Source organism: Carlito syrichta, unplaced genomic scaffold (assembly GCF_000164805.1).
Source record: "Carlito syrichta isolate Samal-C Ts95f unplaced genomic scaffold, Tarsius_syrichta-2.0.1 Scaffold303175, whole genome shotgun sequence".
Lineage (NCBI taxonomy): Eukaryota > Metazoa > Chordata > Mammalia > Primates > Tarsiidae > Carlito > Carlito syrichta.
In genome coordinates, this window is record NW_007247271.1 from 382283 (window position 1) to 400727 (window position 18445).

At 42.8% G+C, this 18445-nt stretch overlaps 1 protein-coding gene across 10 annotated transcripts in view; it reads right to left on the reverse strand.

The window, feature by feature from the left end:
* LYRM1 (LYR motif containing 1) overlaps window positions 1-18445 on the reverse strand; it is an 83184-nt gene that overhangs the window by 6688 nt on the left and 58051 nt on the right. For 2 of the 10 annotated variants that reach the window (XM_008057964.1, XM_021712297.1), the window contains exon 2: window positions 4247-4405. In XM_008057964.1, the coding sequence (XP_008056155.1) occupies window positions 4247-4405 (159 nt within the window). Of the gene's footprint in view, window positions 1-4246; window positions 4406-6401; window positions 6485-12271; window positions 12400-16103; window positions 16392-18028; window positions 18049-18154; window positions 18235-18257 lie in introns of those variants that run through there. The other 8 variants (XM_021712296.1, XM_021712295.1, XM_021712294.1 and 5 more) reach the window with 8 other exon arrangements.

Below are 18445 nucleotides of genomic sequence, written 5' to 3' on the forward strand. Positions count from 1 at the left end.
GCAGGGAGACAGCCCACAGAATGGGAAAAAATATTTGTCAACTGTATATCTGACAAAGGCTTAACATCCAGGATCTTCAAGGAACTCAAATATGCTGAAAGGAAGAAAACTACCCCATTAAAAAGTGGGCAAAAGACATAGACACTTCTCCAAAGAAGATATACAGGCATCCAATAGACACATGAAAAAGTGCTCAACCTTAATCATCAGAGAAATGCAAATCAAAACCACAATGAGATACCACCTAACCCCAATAAGAATGGTCATCATTAATAAAAAACAAATGCTGGTGAGGATGCAGAAAAAAGGGAATGCTTCTACACTGCTGGTGGGAATGCAAACTAGTTCAACCTCTATGGAAAACAGCATGGCAATTTCTAAAATAATTAGAAATTGACCTTCCATATGACCCAGCAATCCCCCTACTGGGAATATACCCAGAGGAACTCAAATCATTCTACAAACAAGATAGCTGCACACCCATGTTTCTTGCAGTACTATTCACAATAGCAAAAACATGGAACCAACTGTGCTGGGTGTGAGTCAAATCTGGCTCTCTGCTGTCTGGATGTGCAGTTCCATTAAACTAGCTAATAGAGGCACTATTTTACACAATTCTTTGGTCCCGAAGGGCAAACTCACTCTGCCAGACAAAGAGGCTTGAGTTCAAAGCTAAGTTACGAAGGGAACGCTGTGTCTTAATCTTATTATCTTCCCTCTGAGTTTATATTTGGAGGCTTTGAATAGTTTATGAATTGAAAATAGTTTATGGCTGGGCTTGGTAACTGAGCCTGTAATCCCACGCCTTGGGAGGCTGAGGTGAGCAGATTGCCTGAGCCCATGGGTTCGAGATCCGCCTGGGCAACTTGTTGAGACCTCATCTCTACAATAAATAAAAGAATTAGCCGGGTGTGGTAGCACGCGCCTGTAGTTCCAGCTACTTGGAAGGTTGAGGCAGAACGATCACCGGAGCCCAGCAGGTTGAGGCTGCGGTGGCCGGGAGCAAGCCACTGCACTCCAGTCTGGGTGACAGAGTGAGACTCCAACTCAGAAAAAAAAAAAACAAACAAACAAAAAAAGAAAATACTTTATGAATCGAAACTGGACTAGATTTAAAAAATGTGGTACATATACATGATGGAATATTACACAGCCACAAAGAAGGACAAACATATGGACTTAGCTGCAACTTGGATGAATTTAGAGTCTATAATACTCAGTGATCGATCACAGAAACAAACAACAGTGTACCACATGTTCTCATTCATAAGCGGACCTTGAACATTTACCATAATACTGTAAGAAAGGAATTGGCAGTATAGAGGGATACTGCCAGGGTCGGGTAGGGGGACAGTAAGGGTACCTGATCTCAAGCCAGGCAAAGTGGGGACCAAAGGAAGGCCCAAACTTTACTTGCACGATGACCACTTGTCATCGATGACCACTTGTAAACCTGAATACTCACTTCTAATCCTGAGCTGTACCTCACATCTTTAAAATAAAATTAAAAAAAACAAAAAACCCAAGTACCTACTTCTCCCACCCTCAAAAAATTCTATGTACCATCAGTGACACATACACCTCCCTTTGGCTCACCAGGGGCAATCCAAGCAGAGGCATAGGAAGGGTTATTGCAATAAGTGAAAACCCAAGAGTTTTGAGTATTCTTCAGGTGAGTGAGCTTGCAAAGGTATACTGGGCATGTACTAAGATATCTTCAGCACCAGGTTGGATACTGTGGGGCCATGGTTTCTGTTTTTAATTATCAAACTTATTACATAGGTAGAACAACTCAGACATGAAGCTGCAGAAAAGGCACAGTGGTATATAATCAATGAAGGCAATGAGTGCTATAGGAGTTCAGAATAGGTGGTTAATAGGGTTGCGGGGAGCAGAAAAACTGAGGAAGACTTCCTGAAGAAGGTCAATTGACTCAAAGTACTTGTACTTGCTCATTAATTTAGTGAAAACCTGGCTCAGCCTGTAATCCCAGCACTTTGGGAGGCCAAGGCGAGCAGAATGCCTGAGACCGTGAGTTCGAGACTAGCCTGGGCAACTTGTCTCTACAATAAATAAAAAATTAGCTGGGCATGGTAGTGCACACCTGCAGTTCCAGCTACTCGGAAGGCTGAGGTGGAAGGATCACCGGAGCCCAGCAGGTCTGGGCGGCAGAGTGAGACTCCAACTCAAAAAAAAAAAAAAAATTTAGTGGAAACCACAAGACAGTTCCCATGGGATACACTAGAAGAATATAAGGTATTGTCTATGTGCTCAAAAAATGGACAATCTGTTGAAAAGACCAAGCCAACATAAACAAAGAAGAAAAAGGAAGATAGAACAACAGCTTAAGGGTCTCCAAACTTTTTGGTTACCTATTTTTTTATTAAAAACTTTCTGAGCCCACAGCTCCCACATATATATTTAGATTGATTTATAAATGTATTAATTTATATATTGTATACATGTACTAACAAGTTCCTTATAAACATATACAAAATAGACATTAGTATGGGATGAAATAAAAAAATATAGAAATAACAGTTATTTTATTTCCACTCCTCAGAAGGCTGCTTAAGGACCTCATGGAATACATATGCTCTAGTTTGGCAAGAATGAAAAAGGAGAAAATGTCTGGAGAAGCTGGGTTTGGAAGGTCAGAAGGGTAGAGAGAAGCTTCACAAGTAAGATGGCCTTAAAAATCAGGAGGCTTCAGGAATTCCAAGAATGAGAAGGCACTGTACATTAGGAGTGTTTCTTTAGTGGCACTTGTCTCAATTGTAATTTTATATTTCTTTCCATGTAAATCTCAAATGTCTTTGAGGGCACCTTTCTTAGCTTTGCTCATTTTTATATCCTCAATGCCTAGTCCGGTGTTTGGCACATGGTGGGTACTCAAATATTTGTTGAATGAGGAATGAGAACAAAAAGTTGCTGAGTGCTTACAGGAGCTGTGACAGCAATGGGCCAGCAGGGAAGGGGAGGTGCTCTTATAGAAAAATGACTCTGAGCTGGGTTCGGTGGCTCAGCCTGTAATCCTGCGCCTTTGGGTGCCTGAGCCCGCGGGTTCAAGACCCGCCTGGGCAGCGAGACCTCATCTCTACAATAAATAAAAAAAATCAGCCGGGCGTGGTGGCGCATGCCTGTAATTCCGGCTACTCGGAAGCCTGAGGCGGAAGGATCGCCGGAGCCCAGCAGGCCGAGGCTGCGGTGGCCAGGAGCGGCCACTGCACTCCAGTCTGGGTGACAGAGTGAGACTCCAACTCAAAAAAAAAAAAAAAAAAAGAAAAATGACTCTGATTTGAAACATTATGCTGTGGCGAGGTCCTTTAGGCAGAGGCCAAGGCTGGGTATTCAAAAGTGACAGCTGAAGCCACAAGGTGGTTACATGCTGCACAAGACTCGGTCCAGAGGGCTGAACTTCAGCTGGTAGGAGGGTGTGTGGAAATAAAAGGGCATAAAAAAGACAGAGGTCAGAGAGGGAAAGGCAGTGAGAGTAGACTATTAGGAAGTTTCATGAGTGGAACAGCAACAGCACTGAACCCATTTGATCAGCAAGAAAGAGGGTGAAGAAAAGTCCAGCGTGAAAGCATCTTTTATGCTTAGTGCCAGGTGGTCTTCCTTAGGAGCTAACAGCTAATGCTTTATGGTTTGTGGGTGTGGGTCAAATCTGGCTCTCTGCTGTCTGGGTGTGCAGATCCATTAAACTAGCTAATGGAGACACAATTTTAAACAATTCTTTGGTCCCAAAGGGCAACCTCACTCTGCCAGCCAAAGAGGCTTGAGTTCAAAGCTAAGTTATGAAGGGAAACCTGTGTCTTAATCTTATTATCTTCCCTCTGAATGAGTTTATATTTGGAGGCTCTGAATAGCTTATGAATTGAAAAAAGCACTTCCCTGTGCACCTCCTGTGGGAGTGGCCAGCAGCGGGCACAGTATATGAGGAGCAGCTCCTCCTCTAAAACCTGTCATTGGCCTGACTCATGTCACCTAGTTCATGGGGTCTTCTGAGGATGCTGAGCCATTTACCTGCTTGCCTGAGACCTGGAACAAGTAAAGAAGGAAACACATGCTAGGCTCCACTTCCAGGGGTTGAGCAAGCTAGCCACACTCTGGCCCCTTCCTGCCCCACACTCTGCCACTGTGACTGTGCTGCTGAATCCTCTCAATTTAGGATAATAAGAAATGAAGAAAGAACATTGCAGGAAACCATTCTCCTCCATGCAATCTCCAACTGGGGCCTACTTACATTTTTGTTTTTCTGGAACAGCGTTCTGGCTTCATTTAGTATGTACTGTTTTTCTTTGATGGTGTCTTCCATCTGCCCTGATACGGCCTGCCATTTCCTCGCAAGCCTGAAAATGCTGCGGTAGAGGCCAAGAACTTCTTGTCGTGTTGCTATTGTCATCTTCAGACCCACCAAAATAGAAGAGGAAATTTTGCATAAAATTGCAATTTGACAGTATGCAGCTAGGCAGATGTACATTTTTAAAAAATCAAGATCTTTAATTAGTCTAGAAATAACTGCTCTTTCGCAACAGATCTGTTGGGTGGCATTGCCTGAATGGTGTAGTAGAAATACTAACTTTTTCTCAATAGCTTTGAACATCATCCTACGGTTGAGGGTTGCTCATGAAAGCCACGTTTATGAGCATGGCAAAACCAAAATTCACATTTACTGTTCTTTAAACCAGTCCCGTAAAATTATATCACTAACCTGAATGGCTAGGAAAAGGCACATAGTGGATAACGTAATTTTCTATTTAAGTGAGAACTGGAATTTAATGTACTAGTTACAAACTCAAGTACCTCTGGGGCCTGGCAGGTAAAATGAATGAGGAAGCCTGGCTGGATGGAGACAGTGGCCAACTAGACAGGACATACCCCTTGAAAGGGAACTCAGTTCCAGTCAGCTGCTGCCATGTAGAAATGAGGGCCTAAGATGACAGATTTCCTGATAGCTTAAAAATTGGTGGCAATTCAGATTTTTAAAGTATGAAATCTCATTGAGAATTAAAAAAATGAGTTCTTTAAAAAATGAAATCTCAAAAAAAGACACTAAGTCGCTATTTTTGAAAATGTGAATACCATCCAGGTCACACCAAATGAGTCCATAGGCTCAGTTCTACCCAGAGGCTGTCAGGTTGGAACCTCTTTTAGTCTGTCATAACCTTTTTGAAAATATTTCTCAAAATTGCTGGAATACTTTTTTGCCCAATAAGAACTGTATACTAAGTATAACTTAAAAGCTTTCTGATGATTGAAGATCTCATGGCCCCTCTGGGTTTTTATTCTGAACCATCAGTTTTAATTTCAGAAGACATGGCTAAATGAGAATTTATTTAAAGCTAACTCTATTTCTTAAAGTAAAAAATCTCATCATTTCAAGTGATTTTTATTACAAAATATTTCAGATACAAAAAGATATAGAGAATAGCCACAGAACACAACAGATCTTAAAGAATAAATAACGTATATAGTTGAACGCCCCCTTGTACCCTTCCAAATCATATTCCCCTTCCTTTCTCCTAGAAGGAACCGCTATCCTAAATGTGTTGTTTATCATTGTCATGGATATATTTATACTTAACATTATATAGTGTTGCTCTGTAAGTTTAAAAACTTTACATACATATATAACTTTATATATATGTGTGTGCGTATATATATGTATATATATATACATATATATACTTGATATATATATTCTGTAATTGATTTGCCTATATTGGTAAGAGTCATTCATATTGTTACATGAAGCTCCATTTCATACTTTTCAACTGTTGCAATTCAGTCCACTTTATGAAGATATCTTAACATACTGTCTATCCTGTTGATGGACATTAGGTGACTCCTTTTAGGTTACTCAAGGTAATAAGCAGTGCTAACAATTTTTTAAAAGAACTTATGTAAAAACCTCAACTACTTTTTAATTTTTTATTATTTACATTTCTACATCTAAAAGAAATTCAGGGAAGATAGAAAAAAAAGTCCCACTACTGGAAGAGTCTGATTAGTCAGAATTAGAGTAATGAATGATGAATACTGTACTGCCTTGAACAAGAGGACAGGCTGGGAAGGCAAGGGGGGCAGATTTAGTGAGTAAACAGCAGAGCCAGGCACTTGGACACTTCATTCTGAGTCCTGAGTTTTCCTCAAACAGGTTCAACAGGACTGAGAAGCAGGCTGCTCACTGCTGTTTGGGAACAAGATCTGTGTTCAACCCAAAGGGGAGATATGAGCTCTGGAGATGGTATGCTTTAGAGTAGTTCTGAAATTATGAGAATTTGGACAGCTAAAGAATGTAGAAGGAAGCTGGAAGGAAGTGTGTTTACCTAGAAATTCTAAGTACCTGCAAAGAATTTGCCTTACAGAGAATTTCTCTTGCAGGTATAAGTGCTTACCCTGACCCTGGTGACCTTTCTTGAGGTTTAGTCTTGAGCAAGGAATAAACCAATTGATGAAAAACTTGAAAGCACTACTTCATCTAATTCAAAGGTTAAAAGGACTAAAGTTATATTCAACATCAATTCTGAGTCTATGATACTTCATAGAAAAAATGCTTAAAAAGGAATTCATAAAAACCAAGAGAGAACATTATGCTTTGTGGCTAATCGTAATAAAAACCCAGATGAGATGATGACATTTTTCCTGGTAAGAAAACAGGTTTCTGAGTTTCTGGCTCTCCCTAAAACTCCATGGTTTCATATGAAAATATGTTGAGTCAGTTCCTGTGAGGGGCAAGAAGTCTGTAACTAACATCTATTAATGATTGCTTCACTTCCCTGTCATTAACAGACAAAACTTCCTTAACTCTGAGACACTCAAGGAGAAAAGTAAAGGTCAGGCATACTGAAACAGCAGTAACCTTCTCCAAAGCCTGACTTTAATTAGTTTCCTTCCACTACCCTAAGAACCACCGCTCCAAACTCTAACTGATCATATACCATAATCTGATACACAAGCCCTACAATTAGGTTACTCAAGGTAATAAGCAGTGCTAACAATTGGTACTTAATACAACTATTTTCAAAACACTTTAATTAACGTTTAAGTGTTTTGAAAACTAATCCTGAAAAGGATTTAAGTGCTATCTTCTTCTGCAACATCAGGTGACCCAGAAAACCCAAGTTCCAATGATTTCCAGAAAGAAGGGTCTAAAGCTGTATTCATCATTGTGTTCTATTAACAAATCTAGCCTACTGTTTCCTTCCAAGTCTTAAGAGAAAAGGCAAGAAAAGAAAAATTCTTTTGTTACTGGATTTCTTTCAGCTCTTTGAAGGAGCCATATTCTTTCTTGCCTTAGGGGCACATACTCATGCTGTTCCCTCTTTCTAGAAGGCTCTCCTCGGATCCCCTCCTTTTTACCTGACCAATCCCTACACATCCTTCAGTTCCCTGTGAAAACATGAGTATCTCAAAAACTCCCCCTCCACTTTCTCTAACCACACTCATTGGGTCAGGTCTCTCTGTGGAACCTTCCCACAGCTCCTGATATTTCTCCTTTGTAGCGCTCATCACTTAAGTAACAGTTTGTTAACATCACCCCCCCAACAGACCCTAACCTTTTTGGGGACAGTAACTACATTTATCTTATTTACTGCTGAATTCTCAGCACCCAGAAAGGTGCATAATCAATATTTGACAAATGTTTGCTGAATAAATGAAATAGCTCATGCAATAGAAAGTTTGTGATTCTAGAAACAGAATCAGCCATATGTAAAAAAAAAAAAAAAATTAAAAAGCTCTATTCCTTTTGGTTTATATTTTTGTCTCTGTTCCTAGAAAGCAACTCATTTAGAAAAACTGCCTTTTCCCAAATAGTTTTCCTCCCTATGGATTTAATGATTTGAAACCAGCATTTATTCCTTAACACTATCTATCTCCACAATTAATACAAGGATAAGGCAGCCCTTTTCCTTCTTCACTAGTATCAGGGGTTGATCTGATACAATGGGGTCTGCTGGAGTTTTCCCATGGGCAGTACATCAGAACCACAATTAAACTGCAGTCTCAACTGGCCACAAACTATTCTTATGGAATTTGGACAAAGTTTTATGAACTTTATTCTGGGATTGACATTTCTTGAAACTCTTTATTTCTTTTCATCCCACTAACCTCCAAATCTCAGGATGAGGAAAGACAGAAGATATGAGTAGGAAGAAAGGAAAGCTGCTCTCTTTTCTTAAAAATCACTCCCCACATATTTACAGGTTTACACATGTGCTGAGGTGAAATTAATTTCTGAGCACCTACTATGTCAAGACCTGGGCCATTACAAAAAGGCTGACAGATGACACTGTGAGTGCTTTGGCCCGGTCATAGTTGGAAGTTTTCCCTAGGGTATCCCAAAGACTAGTTGTGGAGGTGAATTTAGATGCACCATATATTTCCTTAGTTCCAATTACTTTAATGTATATTAGAATAGTCCATCATACTAATGATTTAGATTGTGTGTGATATAGAGCTTCCTTTAAATGTATTATACAATTTTAAAGCTGGTTTAAGTATATCTGAATAACAGAAAAAATTATTAATGTGGACTCTGCACAGCAGAAGTTTGGGAGCCACTGGTCTAAGGTGCTCTACTATATCTTGCTTGCTTTGTCCTGATTGGGCCTTCCATTAGAATGCTGCTTCTGCTAGCCACCCCACCCCACCAAGTAGACATATTTACTACAAAGCTTTTCTGAAGCACTACTTTCCCTGCTTCTATCATGGCCAGCTATAGCTCTTCTGCAGTTATTTCATTATATATTTTTCTTCCTAGAGGCTCTGAATTCCTGGAGGGCAGGGACTATGTCTTGTTCATTATAGTTATAATATCATTAAGAGTTACATTTGCTGGCTGGGTTCGGTGGCTCAGTCTGTAATCCCAGCACTTTGGGAGGCCAAGGCAAGTGGATTGCCTGAGCCAGCAAGTTTGAGACCAGCCCAGGCACCTTGGCAAGACCTCATCTCTACAATAAATAAATAAATAAATAAGTTGGGTGTGGTAGTGCGCACCTGTAGTTCCGGCTACTTGGAAGGCTGAGGCGGAAGGATTGCTGGAGCCCAGCATATCGACGCTGGAGTGGCTGTGAGTGTGCCACTGCACCCCAGCCTGGGTGACGGAGTGAGACTCCCAACTCAAAAAAAAAAGAGCTACATTTGCTTTGCACTTACTGTGTGCCAGATACTTCACTAGATGCATTACATATATATATTAACTACCATAATCATCACAACAATTCTATAAGGTAGATACCACTATTATCCCCATTTTACAAAGGAGGAGCCTGATGCAAAGACAGATTAAACAACTTGTCCAAGGTCACACAGCTCATAATAGGCAGGGTCAGGATTCAAACCCAGCCAGTCTGGAGTCAGAGTCATGCTTTTAACCACTAAATAGGCCGTTTAATCTTAATCAAAGTTGTCAGATGTCTGTTGATTGCTTTAAAGAGTTTAGTCAGTTGTGACAAAGGGAACTAAATAATTCTATCCTCTTCTTATATAAAGACCAAAAGAAACAATTTTTTCCTGCCTTGATATGAATTACAATAATGTTCTCTTAAGGTTCCCTATTTACCATCTACCTCACCCCTATCCTGCAACTGCCCTTCTTAAATAATTATATTATACACTAACACCCTCAAAACAGGCTGGACACTTGGCTGGGTTGCTCTGCTCTTCTGTTCCCGGTGGCTACCCTATCCCCTCCAACTCCAAAGGGAGCTGACATCATAACAGAGACACCAGGGCACAGACTCACTACGGTGCTACTACCCTGCAGACCCTGCCCTTCCCTCCCAAGGATCCATCCATTCATTCACTCAACATTTACTCAGTGCCCATTCTAAGGTTGCAGGAATAAACAAGCAGTCATGTTGTTTATTCCTGCAAAATCTTATATTTTAGTGGCAGAGTCAGATGATATGTGAGAAAAAAATAAATTTCAGATAGTGATACCTGCTCTGAAGGAATGAAACAATAACATGATACAAATGAGTAGAACTGGAGGCTACTTTAGTTTAGGTGGCTAGTGACATTTGGGCTGAATCCTGAATGCTGTGAAAGAGCCTAATAATGGACAGAACTAAAGGGAGGGTGGTGCAAGAAGAGGGAACAGCAGGGCGAAGGTCCTGAGCTGGGAACCAACTTCATAAGATGAATGTGAAAGCTCCAAGAGGCTTTGGGGAGGAGGCCACAGGTCCACCTAATCCAGCACAGGTTAGGAGCACAGGCCTTGGAAAAGAGTTTGGTTTGTGGCCTAAAAGCAAAAGGAAGACACTGGTAGATTTTAAGCAAGTTGGAGTAACATGACCTGATTTATGTATTTTTAAATGTGTTTGATATAAAAATACTGTATATCATAACTACTTATGATTCCAACACTCTCTTACAGATAGTGAAACAAGAGTCTTGCCTAATGCCCTTAATTAATGAACAGGGGAGTCAGGATCAAGAGCCAAAAAAGCTAGATGATTATTTCCCTGACTGACCATAAGCTTTTCCCTGTTTTTATTTTGGAGTCAGTAATGGGCACTCATAATGGATAGTAATTAATCCAGAAATTTAAAAAAACTCAAACATGTACTTACCCTTCCACTCTCTATCCAGAGTACAGTGAAAGGGTCTGAGGAGGTTCCAAGAGCCTATTCTCTACAAGGCACAGTAGGCCCTTGGTGTGTCCAGATCTAGTTCTACAGGCCTATGGAAAGAGCTGCTAGCACAAGGGCCTCATCTACTTTACCCTTTTTCCCACCTCTGGAACAATTTTCTGCCTTTGGAAAGACCTTTGCACATGAAGTTAGGAGTTTAAGAGCAGAGATGAAAATTCCCTTACCCCAGATGAAATTTATAGAAGTATGACTCTGGTCTCAGGAATGTCAAAATTCCAAATGCTGGACTCTCATGAGGCTTTGCCTAATGAAGAAAAAGCGTTGCAATACAGACAAGAGAAAAGCAAGTGGAATTAACCCTGACTTCAAGTCCCAGGAGGTGAAGGGAAAGACCCCTTTCCTGTCTTTCAGAAAAGACTTCCCTCTAGGTGGAATTTTTTTTTCTTATAATAACTAATGATTAATATAGTCAAGTTTCTCTCCCAAGTACTTTATGATTTTGGGGGGAGGTGGTGGGAGGAGCATTGTGAAATCCACCCAGATGAAATCATGGTTTTATGTGCTCATTGTGCACCAATATTCTGCTGCCCTATCTGCTGACATCTGGGACCCCCTTCTTTTTGCCATATGAAGGCTCTAACGCACACAACTGAAATATCTTTTTTGGGGGGGCCTATCTGCTGCTGCTCATCCTTTGGCTTTCATCACTTCTTACATATTTCTTTCCTTTTCTTTTTTTGGCAATCCTTTGCCTCAGCCTTCCAAGTAGCCGGAACTGCAGGTGCATGTTACCATGCCTGGCTAATTTTTGATTTATTGTAGAGATGAGGTCTTGCCAAGTTGCCTGGACTGGTCACAAACTCACAGGCATAGGCAATCCACTCGCCTCGGCCTCCCAAAGTGCTGGGATTACAGACTGGGCCACCGAACCCAGCCAGCCTTCATCACTTCTTGAGGAATGTCCTTCACACTGAGCCTGGGTCAGTGTCCTTCTATGTGCACTCCTGGCACCTCTAGCTTACCTCTACCAAAATGTTCGCCCTACTTTCTTGTAATTTTGTTTCTTATCTTCTTCCACCGTGTGTGTGCTGTGGGGACCGGTAAAGGAGCGAAAATGTGGGAATACGTCTGGTTTGGGACAATCTCAATCATATTCCCAGACTGGCACATGGCTGGAATAAATTTACACACAGAATGGTCACTAGTAATGTCTGTTCTTATCCTGAGATACACATGGTTGTATTTGGATCAGGTTTCCCAATTACAGACCCTAAAATACTTTAAAATACAAATTAATCCTCACAATGATATTTTCAAGAGCAGTGGGTATCAGGATTAAGAGCTCAAGACTCAGTGTTTTTTGAGGGGGAGGCCTTATCAATTCTATCCAGAGCAACATAAGATACACAGCTATGATAAAATCCTCACTCTTTTTTTTTTTTGAGATAGAGTCTCACTCTGTCACCCAGACTGGAGTGCAGTAGCCGCTCCTGGCCACTGCAGCCTCGACCTGCTGGGTTCCAGCGATCCTTCCGCCTCAGCCTTCCAAGTAGCTGGAACTACAGGCGAGCGCTACCACACCCGGCTAATTTTTGATTTATTGTAGAGATGAGGTCTCGCCAAGTTGCCCAGACGGGTCTTGAACCCACAGGCTCAGGCAATCCACTCACCTCAGCCTCCCAAGGCGCAGGATTACAGGTTGAGCCACCGAGTCCAGCAAAATCCTCACTCTTAAGTTCTTTTAAGGCCAGTTCTGGTTTGTCCACTGGATTGAAATGCTTTGCATGTTTCTGTGAGGCTTAGAATCAAACACAGAAAAAGGAGGTTGACACTTTTTTTTGAAAAACAAGACTTTTGGAAAATAAGGTCCATTGGATCCAATGATTGGGGGTTAAAACCAATCCAGAAAACTGTAATTTAAAGTTTTTGCCATTTGGAATATCTCTAGAGAAATGAAATGCTCTTGATGTCAAAGCAATCAGACCTTCTTGTCCTGGGTAGCAGAGCGGAGAATGCCTGTCTTGGTTTTAGGCATTTAAAGTTTTTCTGCATTTGTAAGGACCAGCAGATATTAAAAAAAAAAAAAAAAAATGAACACATGGTCTTTAGGTGGACAAACCTGGGTTTTAATCTTGATTTCTCCCTACCAGCAAATAATTAGCCTTCCTGAGCCTCAGTTTCTTAAAATGTAAAATGACATACAACACAACCTTTTTCAAAGAGTTGTAGTCAACAAAGGCAAATGTTACCTGAATAGGAGGAAGTGGAGGAACAATGAGGCCTCTTTTATCTATGCTTTGTCTGCAGCAAGAGCAAAGAAATGTGTGGCCTGTTGGCGAATTTATTGCTTTGTGGTAGTAATGGATTTTCCTAAAGCTGTTTCCCTCTGATCATTAATAATCCCTGTACTGCAAAGGGCTATTGTTCTTTGGTATGAGTAAATAATCCTGTTGGAGGCACCGCTTATCTTCAGACTACAGCACATACTTCTTACTGGAAATATAATGCAGGTGCCAACACCAAAGGCATGGCCAGGCTTCCCTTCCTATTTTTCTTCCTTTATCTCTTACTCTGTTTATTCTTCAGTGTACTTTTCTCCTAGATCTGTTATACTCCCTATTTTTTGGTGTATGCCATATCCTATACAGTACCATCTTTACATCAATTGAACAGCCTTTAAGTGAAACTGTGCCCCACACATCTCTGGTCCCCTAACTTCCCCCCATCAATCAGCATGCGCGCACGCACACACACACACCATGGGCTTATTTCCTGTCCTGGATTCAGTTTTTTATTACTAGAATCCAAAAGGGGAAGTATAATGCCACACACTGTTTGCAAATCTCAGGATATGCTTGTGTGGTGTACTTAATCATACCACAGCTATTCTCTGAAACAGCATCTTTTTACACAGAAAGTGACAATATGGTGTGTCATTGATGGGGACAGGGAGGAAAGAGAGGATAGTATTTTTATTTTACCCAAGGAGAAAAAATTAGTTTGGGCCCTATAATAGGGATAATTTTCAGAACACAGGCAAAAACAAAATATTAATGTCTGAAAGACTTCTAACAACTATTCAAAAAACATCATAAGAGGCAAGCACTAAATATATCATACCAGCACTGAAGATTATACTTGTATAGGGAAACTCCAGTTAGGCTACTGTATAACAAAGACATAAAAATCAATATATATGCAGCTATATTTTCCCTCCAGGGATAGAAATTCTAAATGAAAATCAAATTATGATTCCCTCAATTCAAAAGAAATGGAGGTTTGTGTTTCTTTACCAGTATATCTTAAAAGACAAAGACAAGGTAAGGATCAGTCAGAGGTGGTGAGGGTGAAAACCAGTTACCAGAGGCAGAGGTGGTGTTAGATATGGACCCAGGGGCTGGAAACAGAAGGTCAATGCTGAAGATCAGTAGGTCATGCATTCATAACTCCCCAGCCAGGATTTTCGACCCTTCATATCAACTAGAGAAGGCTGAGAACACAAAACACTGATTTGAACTCCTACTTTGTGTATTTTTGTTTTTTCTTTTCTTTTTTTTTTGAGTTGGAGTCTCACTCTGTCGCTCAGACTGGAGTGCAGTGGCCGCTCCCGGCCACCGCAGCCTCCACCTGCTGGGCTCCGGCGATCCTTCCGCCTCAGCCTTCCAAGTAGCCGGAATTACAGGCATGCCCTACCACGCCCGGCTGATTTTTGATTTATTGTAGAGATGAGGTCTCGCTGCCCAGGCAGGTCTCGAACGTGGCTTCAGGCAATCCACTCACCTCAGCCTCCCAAAGGCGTGGGATTACAGGCTGAGCCACCGAGCCCAGCTGTATGTTTGTTTTTTCAGTTAAAAATTTATTTTTAGATTAAAAAAGATTTTTTGAAGCCAGGCATGGTGGCTCACCCTGTAATCCTAGCACTTTGGGAGGGCAAGGCAAGAGGATTGCCTGAGCCCACAGGTTCGAGACCAGCCTAGACAACAAGGCTAAATAAATAAAATAAATAAGATAAATAAAAAAATCAGCTGGGCATGGTGGGGCATGCCTGTAGTTCCAGCTAATTGGAAGGCTGAGGCGGAAGGATCACGTGAGCCCAACAGGTCGAGGCTATGGTGGCTGTGAGCATGCCACTGCACTCCAGCCTGGGCAACAGAGTGAGACTCTGACTCAAAAAAAATTTTTTTTTGAGTTTTGTGGGGTACATGTGGGGATTTGCTACATAAATCGCCTGCAGGTGAGGTTTGAGCTTCTAGTGAGCCCTCTCTCCCAGTTTTGTTTTTGAGTCTAGGTATCCAGCCCAACTGGAACCTTGACCTCCTGGGTCAGGTGCTCCTTCCTCCTCAGTCTTTCTGGGACTACAATTGGCACCACTATGCCTGGCCAATTTTTGATTGGATTAGGGAATTGACCAAAGAGCTTTGAATACAACATTAGATGCAGCTGGGGCTTTCTAGCACCTAACCCTTGTTACAACTATCTGATAAATAACTGCATTCTGTACAAGGGTCCACACCTTCAGAACAGTTTCCAAGTACCCACTACCTACCAAATAGCTATCAAATGAGCAACTTTTCCCATCTGTAGAGGCACCAGAGCGTCTTAACTAGACTAAGCTCTTTGAGTGTTATATATGGGGAATTACTAGCCTCCAGTACCCTCAAGTTTCTCCCGTCTAGCGCTGAACAAAAGAACTTTCTGTGGTGGAAATGTTCTGTCTGCTCTGTCCAATAGGGTAGACATTGGCCATAGGTAGTTATTGGGCACTTGAAATATTGTTAGTGTCCCTGAAGAACTAAATTTTTATTTTACTTAAAATTAAAAAGGGGGCTACATAGTGATAGCACAGCTCCAGACCAAGAATTGCAAATCAGATGCTCACAGGGGTGAGCCAGGTAGTGGAAGGCTCCGGGCAAACAAGTACCAGCCACACACAAGGAGGGAAGCAGCTCTTCTGCTCTTGCTGTCTGTTGCCATGTAGGAACCTCTAGGAACCTCAGGCTGGTGTTGTCAGATTGTCTGACTTTTCAAATGAGGCAGAAAATCTGGGTTTTGATGTCCAATTTTTAAAATGTGGGCAAGTAAATTTAAAAAAGAATTTAAATCACTGTGTGGGCTGAACAATATGTTTGCAGGCAATATGTGTCTTGTCAATTTGCAATTTCGAATCTAGGCCAGCACTCCAGCTCAAATGGAAGAGCTTTATCCAGGGCCACTCTGCTGGTCAGTAGTAGATCGAGGACTGAAACCCAGGCCTTCTGATTCTTCTTCTGATACCCTTTCCGCTATATTAATGAGATTGCCTATCATCATGGTGGCGTTTGCAGCAGTGGCAGGAACAAAAGCTCCGTTGTCAGAAGCTGTTGAATTCCATGGCTGACACCTTATCAACAGTGTTTCTGCCCAGCTACAAACATTGTATGGACAAGGCTCTATTCTAGGACAGAGAATATAAATAAACAATTAACCAAAAAAACCAAGTTTTCTATAATGAACGCAAGTTACCTGTGAACAAATCCAAAAGCACTGAAGGGTGGGAGAGGAAGGGAGGGAAGAGATTTGAGCAGATCTTATGGTAGAAGCTGGCAAGTGGGTGGATGAGTCTTGCTGATTATGAGGGTGGGTCCATCATCCCAGGCCATTAAGGGGGTCTCCTCCTTTTATCCCTAAGGTCTTGTCTGTGTGAAGTCTCCTTTGCTGGCTTCTTCTCTGGGTAAGCTCTAAATGTTAAGAGCCCCAAAGGTTTTTTAGGAGCTTTCCTGTTTTATCTACAACACCCACTTCCAAGGTGATCTGGGGGAGGGGAAACAAAAACAAAGAATAAAAAAAAAAAAAAACCAGGCCAGGCTCGGTGGCTCAGCCTGTAATCCCAGCACCCTGGGATCCCGTGGGTTCAAGACCAGCCCCGGCTGCTTGGCAAGACCTCTTCTCTACAGTAAAATAAAAATAGCTGGGTGTGGTAACCCGCGCCTGTAGTTTCGGCTACTCGGAAGACTGAGGCGGAAGGATCGCTGGGGCCCAGAAGGTCGACGCTGGAGTGACTGTAAGGAGTGAGACTTCAACTCAAAACTCCCCGTAAACCAAAAAAGCCCCAAACCCATATTTATTATCTCTGTGACTTTTCCCAACTTGTGTATCTAACTTCTCGACATCCTCCTTTGAATTGTTACTAGAAAGAATTTATGATATTCTTTTTCAAACTGTTTTTCTTCGGAAGTCATCCTCGGTCTCCCTCACCCACACTTCACATCCAATTTCCTAACAAGTCCTGTAAGCACCCTCTCCCAAATACATTGAATCGAATTCTCTCCAATTCCATGGCCCTTTCAACACTGACGTCACCTCCCTATTCTCCTACTTCCAACAACCTCCTAACAGGTCCGACTACTTCCACCCTTCTCAATCCAGCAGCCAGAGTGATTTTGTAAAAATGTAAATCAGGTCACTTCCCTTCTTGAAAACTTTTGGTAACACAATAGCCAAGCCCTAGCCTTGGGCTAAAAGGCTAGGCTAGATCGGGCGCTGCCACTTCTCCAACTACATCACAGAGCAATCTGTCCCGGGTTTTTTGTTTGTTTGAGCTACATGGCCTTTAGCCTCTTTCCTACCTTAAAACCCTTCCCATCGGCTCTTTTCTTCATCTAGAAAGCTCATTTTCTACCTCCCCTCTTCTTCCGGATCCTTGCCAAACTGTGGCCTGCTTAGAACAGCCTTACCTGATTTTGACTGGCCCTCCCCCCATCTTTTTGTCACTTCATCTGGTCTTTGGGGCATTTCTCACTCGCTGGTACCTTCTTTACTAATTGTTAACTCTCTCTTGCACTCGAATGCAAAGTTACGGAACAAGGCCCTCGTCTCATTCTCAAGTTTGTGGCTCAAGGCCATTATGAAGTGGGCTCTCATCGTCCAAGAAAGTCCCTGTTTTTGTACGGGGCCTCGATTGGTTCGATCTCCCTCCCCAGCCAGACACGCCTTTTATTCGCGGAACTGCCCACACCATCTGCCATTTACATTCAGGAATCTAAAATTTAGACTCAGAAGTCTCCGATGGGCCCCCAACCGGCCCCTCAGCGTCCCCAAACCCAGCCTGCGGGCCACTTCCGTGAGGCGGCTTCCTGAGACCAGTGGCGATGACCCCGAACGGCCCTCGCGAGGCTGGGGTCACACAAGCGCGTCTCCTAGCAACGCCGCACCCCACCCCCCCACCCCCGGCCCCTGGGGAACCAACCCCTTCCCCGCAGTCTCCCGCGCCTGGAGTCGGCGTCTCCATCCCCTACTCTCTCTGCGTCAGTCCTGACATCCCCCACCCACAGAAGCGCCGCTGTCTTTGGCGGGCTGGGAGGAGCCGACGCCAGAAGCTTAGCTGAGTCGTGGCCGACAGAGCACGAGCTGGCCCGGCAGGCCAGGCCGGACCAAACCACCGGGCCCACCTCTATGGGAGCACTAGTTCCAGGTCAGGGTTAGCCTCCAGCCTCCCTAAAACCTCAAATTCTACCCCGCTCTCCGCCGCATCCAACAATATAGCCGACCTCATCTTCTCCCTATTTTCCCTTTACCTTTTCGTTATCCTCCCCCTCCATTCCAGTTAAAGTAAAGGGGAAAATGGCCAGCCCCGCTCCTTCTAGCTCTCCCGCCCCGTTGCTAGGTCTTTGCCCTTACTTGGCGACGGCTTCGTACGTCTTTGCGTACGTCGTGATGCAACTGTTGACTCATCCCCTCCCCGCCCCTCTCCTATTCTCCCTCCTGGAGCCGGCGGCCGGCGGGGTTACCGGAAGTGATGATGCAGGAGGCGATGGAGGGGGCGGGGCTTCGGGGCGGTCGCCGCCGGTGGGCCGCAGATGAAGAGG